Source organism: Nansenia antarctica (genome assembly GCF_963989245.1).
Source record: "Nansenia antarctica genome assembly, contig: SCAFFOLD_248, whole genome shotgun sequence".
Lineage (NCBI taxonomy): Eukaryota > Metazoa > Chordata > Actinopteri > Argentiniformes > Microstomatidae > Nansenia > Nansenia antarctica.
Genome location: NW_027663048.1, coordinates 44,917 through 58,786, shown reverse-complemented (window position 1 = coordinate 58,786; position 13,870 = coordinate 44,917). Strand labels below are relative to the sequence as shown.

General features: G+C 45.2%; 2 protein-coding genes across 2 annotated transcripts; both read right to left on the bottom strand.

Moving 5' to 3' along the window:
• Window positions 1-1,469: 1,469 nt before the first annotated feature.
• Window positions 1,470-2,945, bottom strand: LOC308175330 (E3 ubiquitin-protein ligase TRIM35-like; the record flags this gene model as incomplete). The annotated part of the gene is made up of 1 exon (XM_080551010.1): window positions 1,470-2,945. One exon carries the CDS (start codon window positions 2,943-2,945, stop codon window positions 1,470-1,472), a length of 1,476 nt encoding a protein of 491 aa, XP_080407136.1.
• Window positions 2,946-6,730: 3,785 nt separating this feature from the next.
• prok2 (prokineticin 2) lies at window positions 6,731-9,470 on the bottom strand (the record flags this gene model as incomplete). The annotated part of the gene is made up of 3 exons (XM_080551009.1): window positions 6,731-6,856; window positions 7,302-7,427; window positions 9,393-9,470. 3 exons carry the CDS (start codon window positions 9,468-9,470, stop codon window positions 6,731-6,733), a joined length of 330 nt encoding a protein of 109 aa, XP_080407135.1.
• Between the last annotated feature and the right edge of the window lie 4,400 nt (window positions 9,471-13,870).

Sequence of the window (13,870 nt, the reverse complement as noted above, 5' to 3'; positions counted from 1 at the left end):
ACTACTCGTAGCCAATCAAGGCTCAAAAAATTAGCAGCGGTTAGATGTGTCCTAGGGTTGAGGCCTAGCAGAAGCCTAACCAGTTTATTTTGGGCTGTCTGGAGTCTTGTTTTTTGGGCCTTTGTGGTTCTATAGTACCATGATGTTACGGCATAGTCGAAGTGACATTGAATGAGAGCTCCTGATAGGGTCCTCAGTGTGTTTTTACTGACAAGTGAGGATATCCTGTACAAGAATCTAGTTCTATGGTTCACTTTTTTGATTACTTTTGCTGCCATTTTATCTCCGGAAAGATTTGCCTCTAAGATGGAGCCCAGGTATGTAATATCCTTTTTTCTTGTGATATTAATGTTACCCACTTTTATTTTGAAATGTACAGCCTTTCTGAGTTTAGATGGGGATCCGTATAGGATGGTTTCAGTTTTACCTAGGTGTATTGATAGTTTATTGTCAGCTAGCCAGATGCAGATTCTACTCAGTTCAGTGCTTAGCGCTTTTTCCACCTGCAATATGTCCCTGTCAGAGACCAGCAGAGCCGAGTCATCCGCGAACAGGAACAAATTGCAATCACATGCTGATGACATGTCATTCACATATATTAGGAACAGTAAAGGTCCCAATATGCTTCCTTGTGGAACGCCGCAGGTCACTGGGAGGGGGGGGGACAGTGTTCCGTTCACACTAACCACCTGTTCCCTCCCCTCTAAGTAGGATTGCATCCAGCTCACCGATGTTCTATCGAACCCAATTGCTTTCAGTTTATCTAACAATATGTGGTGATCTACTGTGTCGAAGGCCTTCTGGAGGTCCAGCATGACCATGCCGCAGTACTTGCCCGAGTCCACCTCATGGTTGATGTGGTCGTTCAAATAGAGAAGGCATGTGTCAGTGGAATGGGATGTTCTGAATCCTGATTGAAATTCATACATCAGATTTTTTTCGGTAAGGTACCTATCAACCTGTTCATAAACTATTTTTTCCATAAGTTTCAAGATGGAATTAAGAATAGAAACAGGTCGGTAGTTGCCTGGGTCTAATTTGCTTCCTTTTTTATACAGTGGGGGTTACCCTTGCTATTTTAAAGTCAAGGGGGACGTGTCCCTGTTTGATGGAGAGGTTTATTATGTGGGTGATGATTGGGGTAATGGAGGCAGCTGAGTCTTTTAGAAATCTGGCTGGAATATTGTCATGGCCCGTGGCCTTTTCTGAGTGTAGAGCGCCCAGTTTTTTAAACACCTCATCGTTTGACACCATGGAGAGTTTAAAATCATCTTTGCGTACACCCAGTTTATTGTAGAACGCACGGATGTGCTCTACACCATAACGCCCTGAGTGGGGTGGTAGATTGTTAACTAATTTATTATTGATACAGACACCTTCGCTGGTAACACCCTCAGAGGAGGAAGGTTACAAAGATCATGTGTATGTTTAGAAAGAGCAATGGCAGTTAAGACTCTGAGGGAATTGCTTCACGGTATTGCCCCTCCCCCCCTCCCCCCCCTCCCCCGCCTCCTCCCCGCCCCCTTCCCCGCCCCCCGCACCACCATGGATACAGACACCTTCGCTGGTAACACCCTCAGAGGATGACGTTTACAATAAATCCAGATAAATGGAAAGACTTTCTCAGTGAAAGTGTGTGTGAGTGTGTGTAGGTGTGTGTTAGTGTCAGGGTCAGAGAATGACAGCTCTCCTCTGTCCCAGTCCAGCTGCACTCTGACCCTCTGGGGGTTCTGGCTCAGTGTGAGGGGAGTGGCTGGAACACCTGGAACACGTGTATGAAACCTCCCATTATAAAACCTAAGCCACCAGGATCCAGACAAAAAGCCTAAGCCCTTCCTGTCTGCAGACTCTGTCATCACACCCAGGCCATAGCCTGTACTCCCCCCCACCTCAACATCCCAGCTGTGTGTCCCTGAGTCAAAGCCCTCAGAGCCCAGGACCACTGCATGGTAGTTAATCCTCTCTGGGTTGTCAGGAAGCTGCTGTTTCTCTTCTCTGCATGTCACACTGATCAGATCCTCAGACAGGAAGAGATGTGGGTGGGCAGTGTTGGGGTCCAGAATCACAGGAGTGTATTCCACTATTCCCTGCATCTTCTCCCAGACTCTGAACTGCAGGTTGCCCAGGTGCTTTGCCACGTCTATCAGCGCTCCTGAAACCTTCTCTGGATCCGGCAGTGTGCTCTGGGCTCTGTCCATGGAGGCCTTGAAGTTCAGCAGGAATCTGATGTCATCAGCTTTTAGCTCCTCCTCCGTGGCTCTGATTGTGTCTGAAAGGGATGATATCTCTCCGCTCAGCCCCTCAATCTTCCTCTTCATCACCTGACTCTTCTGCTCCTCTTCCTTCCTCAGTGCAGCGATCCTGACTCTCTCTTCATCTCGTAGAAACTGGTGAAGCTTCTCAAATTCCTCCTTCATCTGCCTCTCTGTGTGCTGGGCCTGACTCTCAATATGTTTAGCTGTTTTATCACAAGTCAGTTTAACCTCTAGGAAGGTATTCAGCTTCTCCTTTAAGGGTTCCAGTGCAGTCTGGAGTTCACTCTTATGATCCAGTACAGCTTCATCTACTGGGCAACAGTCATGTTTTTTATGCTGTTTTGAAGTCTGACAAATCACACAGATGGGCTGTTTATGCTCCAGACAGAAGAGCTTAAGTTTCTTACTGTGCAGACTGCAGAGCACCTCAGACCCTGCTGCAGCTCTCTGACTTCTCTCCTGTAAGAAGTCCTCACACAGGTTCTTTAACGCCAGGTTACGAGGAGGAATATCCAGGGATGATTTCCTCCTGCACATTGGACATTCCTGAGTGTCTTTATGTTTCCAGAATTCCTGCAGACAGGTTTTACAGAAGCTGTGGCTACAATGGAGGACGACAGGATCCTTGAAGATGTCACAGCACACAGGACAGGAGAGATTCTCCTCAAAGAGAGAGGGTTTAGACGCCATTCTCTCACCACCTCCGTCTCCCCTGTAATGGCTTCTGAGGTGAAAGTTCACTTCTGAAAACTCACCGCGTTGACGTCAGTAGGAAGTAAAATCCAGATTTTGACGGTGTTGCTTCTTCCTTTGTGGTTGTTTTGAATGTTGATGGTAAATGTTAGTGAGGTTATGGGAAAGGACTGTATAAGGTGAATAGTTCAATGAGAGTATGCTCCATTCGCCCCTGGGGCGTCGATCAGGACACACATGACAGGAGATTGACTTTGTGTTCAGGTGTCTTTCGTGGGTTCAGGCAGGGTACAGTTCAGGCATGGGTAGGATGATTGCAAACACTACAATGGGTGTATGTGTGGTTCTGCAATAAACAGAAAGAGGTATTACAGTACACATGTTGTTACTAATAATACAGTACTGATCTACAATATCAAAATGCATTCTACAATACAAAAGTACATGTAACTTAACCATACACATTCAGTGTTTCCCAACCCTCTCCTCGGGGCACCCCAGCCGCACCACATATTTGATCTGTTCCACCACCAGCACACCTGATTCAACTAATCAAGTACAAAGCAATTAATATGGTTTATGGTTTCCCGAGGAGAGGGTTGGGAAACACTGCATTAGGCTACGTAACAGTACACTTTGCCATACAATCTGAATTATAACACCAACTTAAGACAGTACTCAAATAACAATCTCTGCAGGTGAACTGCGCCAGACGAGCTTCATTGAAGAGCAGCAATGGCGGCGCCCATAGAAAGCACATGGCCAGACTCATTGCTAGTGCTAATATAGAGTGCAGAAAACGGCAGTATCCTTCTTCTTCTTCTTTTTATTTGATTGGCGGTTGGCAACCAGCTTAAGGTGCATTACCGCCACCTACTGGACTGTGTGGCGCATTACCACCCCCTACCGGACTGTGTGGAACGTTAGCTTGACAGGGGGGGAAATGTAAATGAAAGAAATAAACAAAATGGTGGGGAGGGGTAGAGTTAAATCCTACCTATCAATCCTGTTTCTTTCAAATATTTAATTAACTGGTTATTTACTTTAACTGTGTTTCCAAGTAAGTTCCCTACAGTAAACCTTAACTTAACCTTCTGAATTGCTGTTTTCAGGAGCTTTCTCTGTTCTTCATATTTTCCACATTCCAGCAGCACATGCTGAACAGATTCCGGGTTATTGCAGTGTGCACAAATGCCGTTTGGGTGTTTTTCCTATTCTGTAAAGTGTGTCATTCAACCCAGTATGACCTATCCTGAGCCGGGATATCACTGTCTCTTCTTTCCGGTTCCTGCCCATCCTACTTCCTATTCCGACTTTCTTTTGAATGTTAAACAAATGCCTTCCTGTTTCATTTCTGTTCCCGTTTTCTTGCCATAGTTCCTGCATGTGTATTTTAATGATTGATTTTACCTCAAGCTTTACTAAGTGGAATATCCATTTCTATTGTTTGTGACTTAATTGATTGCTTAGCTAATATATCTGCATCTTCATTTCCTTCTACCCCTACATGAGCAGGAACCCAAACAAAGCAAACAGTGATATCCATACTATATATTACATAAATTAAATGCTATTGTATTCCCTATCCATCCAAAACTCATATAATGAGTCGTATTATTACACATTGTACTTACAGTAGTTCAGAGACGCACATTGACGCTGTAATGCTGCACGACGATGCTCACTGGTTGGAGTTGGAACATGAGAAACTTGACCGGAAGCTTGCAACGAATCAATGCGGCCCAGAATGCACTGCGCACTTAAGGTGGCCGGTGATATTACGCACAGCTTAGCTCTTAAGGTGGAAATGATAACCAAATATAATAATCATGAACTTAGAATATTGGAACCTTTCTAACAGTAAACGAGTGTAAAGTCCTTCAGAGAGTCACACATATGTAATGTTGTTGCTAGTGAACGGCAGCAGCTTTATAAACAAGCAGAAGGATCTTGAAATATATTCTGAACTCAACAGGAAGCCAGTGTAGAGTCTCTAAAATAGGAGTTATATGAGCTCTTCTACTTCTCGCCGCTGCATTTTGGACTAATTGCAAAAAAATAACAATGCAGTGATATGTAAACACATGTCCTTAAATACATCTCATGTCCTCTGTGTGCAGCCCATAGGTGCAGGAGGCCTATAATTAGACTCCTCTGAGGAACATAGGATGTACTCTCTCTCTCTCTCTCTCTCTCTCTCTCTCTCTCTCTCTCTCTCTCTCTCTCTCTGTGTCTCTCTGTCTCTCTGTCTCTCTGTCTCTCTCTCTCTCTCTGTCTCTCTCTCTCTCTCTCTCTCTCTCTCTCTCTCTCTGAAGCACAGAAACTCTCCTCCCTACGGGGTGCAACATGCAAGGACAAGTCTTTTTTTTTCTTTTTCATTTCTGTCAGAACTTAAGATTTGCCGTATTATATAAATATTATGTGAAGGTGCTTCGTTGCTTGTTAAAACATGAGATAGACAAACTGAGAAGAGCCTCTCTCTCTCTCTCTCTCTCTCTCTCTCTCTCTCTCTCTCTCTCTCTCTCTCGCTCTCTCTCTCTCTGCAGCACTATATTTTGCCAGCAGGGGGCACTAGAGAACCACAGTTGGTGGATGTGTGTTCCAGACGGACTGCGCTGACATAACCATACAGCCTCGTACAGAGAAGACATTTCTATGTGGCTCAGTTTGAGTAAGATGACCATCATCGCTGCAGTTCTCCCTGGTGTCCCTAGAGGGCAGCACACTCTGACTGTATCATCCCCCTGGGACACTGAACCACCAATAATAACAATAATAATAATAATAATAATAATAATAATAATAATAATAATAATAATAATAATAACCTTTATTTGTATAGTACAATATACCATGATAGTTAAGACGGAATCAAAAAACCCAGAAGCCAAACAGCTGTTCAACAAAGTAAGGTGAAAGTCAAATTGAATAATCAATCTTTCTTAATATCGAAGTATAGTCACTGCACAGGAGCAGTAAAATACGTTTTTATTTTACACTGTCTTGTTTTATTTTGATGTAAAAAAACAGGTCCAGTGCTTGAATGGCACCAGTGATAAATCTGTTGTGTGCAAATAATGTCCAAGCAGTTATATGGTCTTCTTTGTCTTTAAGCAAAACAGCTATGTTCAAAATAGTCTGTGGAAAATAACATCCAGGATCTTATATGTATAAACAACGTACAAAGTCACAAAATTCTGCAGATCATCTCTTGAAAATGACTTGGGTGGCTGTTATTTTGATACACTAACGTATTAATGCTTGAACATTAAAATGATATACAGATCCAAACATTAATTTAATTGTTGTAATTAATAGAATGTCAGTGCTCTACAAGGATGGCAATATCTGCTGTCACACGGTCATGGGTTGTTTCATTGGGTTTATTCTGAATTCTAAACAGGAGAGAAACATTGGGCTTTTCAAATGTAGCTAAATTCATCGTGAATAGTACATAGTCACTTTTCTCCCATTCAGTGTTTGAGGTGCACCAACATTCAAATACACCTGTCGTGTTCAATTCTTCTCCGATTTCAATGGTTGACACATCATTTGAAAGCTTACAATCTGTATTTTAAAATAAAGTATTACAAATTATACTGAAAAATTACTTTAGCTACTGGTTGCACATTTCACCAGCAGCTGTCACATATTATGACATAATTCATCTTAAATATAAATGAATAGAATGGAAACAGGACTTAAAAACAGGACTGGTATACATGTACAGTATACCAAACTGTTCAGTAACTTCAGACGTATTGAACCAGTATAAGCGTCCTTCAGAGGTAGTAGTCTTGGTACTTGTACGGGGACAGACATTTGGCTCTCCCGTCCGCCGTGGGGACGCAGGCCAGGTTGGGCAGGCAGGGGCAGGTGTGGTGCTGTCTACGGCCGAAGAACGGGACCTGCAAACACAAACAGGCTGGTTTTCTGTCCAGACCCTCCCAGTGTCTCCCAGTCTGTCCCAGTCTCTCTCAGTCCCTCCCAGTGTCTCCCAGTGTCTCTCTCTCTCTGTCTCTCTCTGTCTGTCTCTCTCTTCCAGTCTCTCTCTCTCTCTCTCTCTCAGTCTCTCTCTCTCTCTGTCTCTCTCTCTCTCTCTCTCTCTCTCTCTCTCAGTCTCTCTCTCTCAGTCTCTCTCTCTCAGTCTCTCTCTCTCAGTCTCTCTCCCAGTCTCTCTCTGTTCTGTGGTGTTCCCAGGTCTTACTCAAGGACACACTATTGTTTAAGGCAGGATTCGAACTCACAACCTTCCAATCACCAGTCCAACTCACTATCCACTATAGACCACCACTACCCCACACTGACCCCACACTGACCCTGACCCAGGCTCTGGTTCTGGTTCTGACCCACCTTGTGGCTGAGCGGGTGGCAGGCCTCCCCCTCCAGGCCCATCATGGCACACATGTTCAGGCTGCGGATCCACAGGCTGACGGCGCAGCACATCCCTCCTCCACACTGAGAGTCCCTGAGACAGGCCTGCACACACACACACACACACACACACACACACACACACACACACACACACACACACACACACACACACACACACATACAGAGAGAGAGAGAGAGATATACACACATTCAGGCAAAGTGCAGTAGTTGTTCTTTACATAATTACTTTGTTCAATATTGGTGTTGAGGTATTGAAAGAATAAAAAAAAGCTGAAAGATGCCAGAGAGATGAAAGTAGTTTTGTATTTTTATATTTCTGTATCTCAGAAACACTCCTGTCCTGTATGACCTGAGACACTGAGACACACTGGATTAGACTGGAGAGAGGAGGAGGAGGAGGAGGAGGATGAGGAGGGGGATGAGGAGGAGGAGGAGAGAGGAGGAGGAGGAGGAGGAGGAGAGGAGGAGGAGAGAGGAGGAGGAGGAGAGAGGAGGAGGAGGAGGAGGAGGAGGAGGGGGAGGAGGAGGAGAGAGGAGAGAAGAGAAGGAGGAGAGAGGAGAGAGGAGAAGGAGGAGGAGGAGGAGGAGAGAGGAGGAGGAGGAGAGAGGAGGAGGAGGGGGAGGAGGAGGAGGAGGAGAGAAGAGAAGGAGGAGAGAGGAGAGAGGAGGAGGAGAGAGGAGGAGAAGGAGGAGGAGAGAGGAGGAGAAGGAGGAGAGAGGAGGAGGAGGATGAGGGAGGAGGAGGAGGAGGAGGATGAGGAGGAGGAGAGAGAAGAGAGGAGGAGGAGGAGGAGGAGGAGAGGAGGAGGAGGAGGAGAGGAGGAGGAGGAGGAGGAGAGAGGAGAGAGGAGGAGGAGGAGAGAGGAGGAGGAAACACATCAAGGAACACATCATCTCCACCTACTGTCTGCATGTTCATTAATAAATACATCTGGTAGAAAGAGCAATATTAACATCTCCACTAGAGGGAGCAGGACTGATATCACCTGGAAATAAATCAACAGTTGAAACAAAATAAGTTGTTCCTCGTGACACATAGAAGACTCTGGTCCACACCTTCCCTCCATTATCACCTCTGATTGTGGCTCTATTGTGATATGTTTTAATTACCTTTCAGCTTCATATCAGTCTTACCAGTATTAGTATGTTTTCATAAGTATCTTCCCCCCCTCATAACTCCCTGAAGAAATCAAACAGGCCCAAACCCAACACACATTTAAATCTAAGCTAAAAACCTTCATGTTTTGCAGCAGTTATGATTAAACACAAACACTCCTATCAATGTCTTTTATCCATTAACTATTGTCTTATCGATAGGTTTATCTATTTACTTCTTATATTTGCTTTTATTCATTGTCATTTTGATTTTCCCATATGCTCCTCTTGCTGTATTTTTAATAATGTATGTAAAGCACTTTGAATTGCCCCTGTTGTTGTATGAAATGTGCTGTACAAACAAACTTGTCTTGTCTTGCCATAACTAAGTATCCCCCTGCCGTTGGTACCCTGGTAGTACTCACACTGATGTCTATCCCCCTGGTGTCTATCCCCCTAGTGTCTATCCCCCTAGTGTCTATCCCCCTGGTGTCTATCCCCCTAGTGTCTATCCCCCTAGTGTCTATCCCCCTGGTGTCTATCCCCCTAGTGTCTATCCCCCTAGTGTCTATCCCCCTAGTGTCTATCCCCCTGCCCTGCCGGCTCTCCCAGGTGTCTATATCCCCCTGCCCTGCTGGGTCCCTCTCTCCCCGGTGTCTATCCCCCCGGTGTCTATCCCCCTGGTGTCTATCCCCCTAGTGTCTATCCCCCTGGTGTCTATCCCCCTAGTGTCTATCCCCCTAGTGTCTATCCCCCTAGTGTCTATCCCCCTGCCCTGCCGGCTCTCCCAGGTGTCTATATCCCCCTGCCCTGCTGGGTCCCTCTCTCCCCGGTGTCTATCCCCCTGGTGTCTATCCCCTGCTGCCTCCACTCACCCCTGGTGTCTATCCCCCTGCCCATCAGGCTCCACTGACCCCGGTGTCTATCCCCTGCCCAGCGGGCTCCACTCACCCCGGTGATGACGGCTGCGGACCCCAGGGACCAGGCACCGAGCGCCAGGCAGGACAGCAGGAACACGCAGGACCTCATGGTGATGAATTATCCTCCTAACCTCCGTCCTCTACGCTGACAGAGACTCTCTGCTGGGAGGTGTGTGTGTGTGTGTGTGTGTACAGTGTGTGTGTACAGTGTGTGTGTGTGTGTGTGCGATGGTGTTGGCTTGGAGAGAGAAAGGGCTTCTCAAATGTAGTGTTGAGGGGCAGAGGGCGGGTGTGTGAGACTCTCAATGAGTCACTCTCTCTCTAGTGATGCTTCAGGAGAGAAAAGAAAATCCCAAGGTAAACCTGAACAAGACGAGATCACGGTGATCACGGTGGAAGAAAGGCTTCATGTACGCACACACTCCACACACACACTCCACACACACTCCACACACACACTCCACACACACACTCCACGCCTTTCTCCTCCACCATTACCCTTTGCCCTCCTTCTCAGAGTGATGCTTGACTCTTTGACTCTGTCTCTCTCTCTTAATGCAGAGTGATCATTAAAGCATGTTTGCTATGCCAATATGTCAATTACTATTCTTCTAATAAGCAATCACATATCAAATGTATGTTTGCATCAATAGGATCCATACTTCCTTTGATGCTACCTCAGTGAAAATGACTATTGCCATGAAGAGCCATGAAGTCATGGAACCTACTACCAACAGAAATGATAAACTAAATTATAAACACAAGTAAACGTATGTTCAAAAAGCAGATAAGGACACACCTGGGTACAGCAAACCTGTGACACTAGATGGTGACGCACCGTAGATGGAAATGTGTAGTCCTCTCTAACATGGTTGTAACTTGTTGTATTTTTATGTAACTAGAGATCTAAGTGTTTAATATTATGCCAAATGTCAAATTGTATAATGTATGATATATTTTAATGTTTGATATTGTAATTTAAAGTATGTTTTATATGCTAAATGTTATTTGTAATATATATGTTTTAAATGTGGACTCCAACTAGATGTGTTTTATATTATGCCAAATGTAAAATTGTATGATGTATGATATATTTTAATGTTTGATATTTGTGATTTAAGTATGTTTTATATGTTAAATGTTATTTGTAATGTATGTTTTAAATGTGGACCCCACTAAAAGTAGCTCATGCCTATGGGTATGGCTAATGGGGATCCTTCCAATAAATAAATAAATAAATGCCAACTGAATTTGAACATGTTAAAATGTTAAGAACAGTAGAGAGCAGTAGTTTAGTTTAGTTTATTAGTTTATTATATCGAGGACAATCCAAATACATGAACCATATAAAATACAGTAAAAAAGGCAGCGTTAGCCTAGTCGGCTAATTTTCAGCTGAAGTCCCCGGCCAGTTGCAACATGGCATCCTGAAAAGTAACGTCATTAGTTAAAATAAAACATTTCAATATTCTAAGCACACGTGGCTGAGACAAGGTACCCCAACATCACACTTGACAAAAAGCACAATTAAGCAAGCTGAGGTGATTGCAAGCGGCTACAACAAACACCACATACACACTTATGGGAGCAGCGACATTTCAAGCACATAGAAGCCACAGGACAATTACAGGCCACACAACATTAAGCACTTACAAACAGCAATACATTAAACAAACCAAAACATACAAAAAAGGCATTATGGGGAGGCAGCACAGAGAGGGATTAATGAGGACAAGTATAGTTCTGTGTCAGCCAGGCTTTCATGTGTGTTGTGAAGGTGGAGTAAGTATGGACGTCTTTGAGTTGGTTGGGTAGTGAGTTCCAGTTTTCTATTGCTATCACTGAGAAGGATTGCTTACTGAAGGTGCTTTTCCTGAATGGAACTATAAGGTCGCCACGAGGTGCTTCTGGTGGGCCGTAAGCTGTGGTCACGCTGGTTTATGAAAGAGTTATGCGGGGGAGGAGCTTTGTTGTGTAGAATTTTATGGATGAGACAGATGTTTTTGAATTTGATGGTAGAGTCTTACATCCAATGATGTTCCTGTTCCTGTCCTCTCTAAAGCACCAAGGCCGGTCCTGTGCGTACAGCTTCAAATATGAATTTGTGATGACAGGGTTAGCATCTCAAGGCATCGGACAAAAAAACCATTGTACCTTTCTACTTTCTAACACTGAAAGTATGAGAATAAAAACAGGAGGATTCGACATAGAAAAATATTTTACAAAGAAGCAATAATACACCAATAGTATACCACGTCAAGTGTGCAATGTTCAGAGGCGGGAGCGGAGAGAGAAAAGAAAGAGTCCTTGAGCTTGGAGGTCAGGAGGTCAGAAAAACATTATTTTCATATTCCTGTGACGCAAAAGGAGGACGACACGCTTCAACCAACCTTGACCTAGAGGTGCCAAACTCTGAGAAACAAGAAAATAGAAAATTCTTTCAAAGTTAAGTTACGTTCTTTTTAAAAACCTTGACAAAGACCTTTACTCCATCTTCCTTTCCTAGTGACGCCAGATCATCTGAACGTTTTAACAGCTTATGGACTGCACTTACAGTATATAGCTCCTTATTCCAAAGCTCTTTACAACGGCCTCTCATTCACCCGTTCACACATACATTCACACACCAATGGCAGCAAGCTGCCATGCAAGGCGCCTGCCCGCTCATTGGGAGCAATTTGGGGTTCAGTGTCTTGCCCAAGGACACCTCGACATGTGGCCAGCCGGGACTCGAACCGCGGATCTGCCAACCTTGCGATCATTAGACGGCGGCTCTACCTCCTGAGACACAGCCTCTACCTCCTGAGACACAGCCTCTACCTCCTGAGACACAGCCTCTACCTCCTGAGACACAGCCTCTACCTCCTGAGACACTACCTCTACCTCCTGAGACACAGCCTCTACTTCCACCAGCCTCTACCTCCTGAGACACAGCCTCTACCTCCTGAGACACAGCCTCCCCCTCCCCCAGTGATGTTCTGTATCTGCAGCATTTGGACCCCCCGCCTGCTTGACTCCTAGAGGAGTTGGGTGTCAGCTACATCACCTACCCCCAACTACATCACCTATGTGGTGGGACACTGTTGCCACGGTGACCCTGGTAACTGAATCACACAGGAAGCTAAAAGACGGATCCCTGCTCCAGGGCAGAGGTGTCGAGGTCTGGAGGGAACGACAGCTAACTAGATGGAGAGTCATGAGACGCAGAGGCACTCTGAATGGAACAGAATCTGAATGAGCTTCTTGAGAAGAGAGAGAGAGGGAAGAGAGAGCGAAGAGAGAGGGAAGAGAGAGAGAGAGAGGGAAGAGAGAGAGAGAGAGAGAGAGAGAGAAGAGAGAGAGAAGAGAGAGGGAGGGAAGAGAGAGAGAAGAGAGAGAGAAGAGAGAGAGAAGAGAGAGAAGGAAGAGAGCGAGAAGAGAGAGAGAAGAGAGAGAGAAGAGAGAGGAGAGAGAGAAGAGAGAGAGAAGAGAGAGGAGAGAGAGGGAAGAGAGAGAGAAGAGAGGGGAGAGAGAGAGAAGAGAGAGAGAAGAGAGAGAGAGAGGGAAGAGAGAGAGAAGAGAGAGAAGAGAGAGAGAAGAGAGAGAAGTGAGAGAGAAGAGAGAGAGAAGAGAGAGAGAAGAGAGAGGGAAGAGAGAGGGAAGAGAGAGGGAAGAGAGAGAGAAGAGAGAGAGAAGAGAGAGAGAAGAGAGAGGGAAGTGAGAGAGAAGAGAGAGGGAAGAGAGAGAGAAGAGAGAGAGAAGAGAGAGAGAAGAGAGAGAGAAGAGAGAGAAGAGAGAGGGAAGAGAGAGAAGAGAGAGGGAAGAGAAGAGAGAGAAGAGAGAGGGAGGGAAGAGAGAGAGAGGGAAGAGAGAGAAGATAGAGAGAAGAGAGAGAGAGAGAAGAGAGAGAGAAGAGAGAGAAGAGAGAGAGAGAAGAGAGAGAGAAGAGAGAGAGAAGAGAGAGAAGAGAGAGGGAAGAGAGAGAAGAGAGAGGGAAGAGAAGAGAGAGAAGAGAGAGGGAGGGAAGAGAGAGAGAGGGAAGAGAGAGAAGATAGAGAGAAGAGAGAGAGAGAGAAGAGAGAGAGAAGAGAGAGAAGAGAGAGAGAGAAGAGAGAGAGAAGAGAGAGAGAAGAGAGAGAGAAGAGAGAGAGAAGAGAGAGAGAAGAGAGAGAGAAGAGAGAGAGAAGAGAGAGGAGAGAGAGAGAAGAGAGAGGGAAGAGAGAATCTTTGAATGGAACATAATCTGAATGAGCTTCCTGTCACCTGACAGATGCAGCTGGACACTCCGTCGGCTGAAAGGGTTGCCAGATGGGATTGACAATATCCAGCCTAACCGCCTAGTCTAAAAAACAGCGAAATCCAACAAACTATATTGTCTGGAAACAACGTTATCCGGCCCAGTGTGTGGATCAAAATCTGGCAACCTTGCGCTGGGCTGTGAGAGTCGCTAAAGGCTCTCATGTGACGAAGGCCGAGAGACAGGAGATGTGTCTGCATCGCATAGTGTATTGTAGTGTGTGTAGTGTGTGT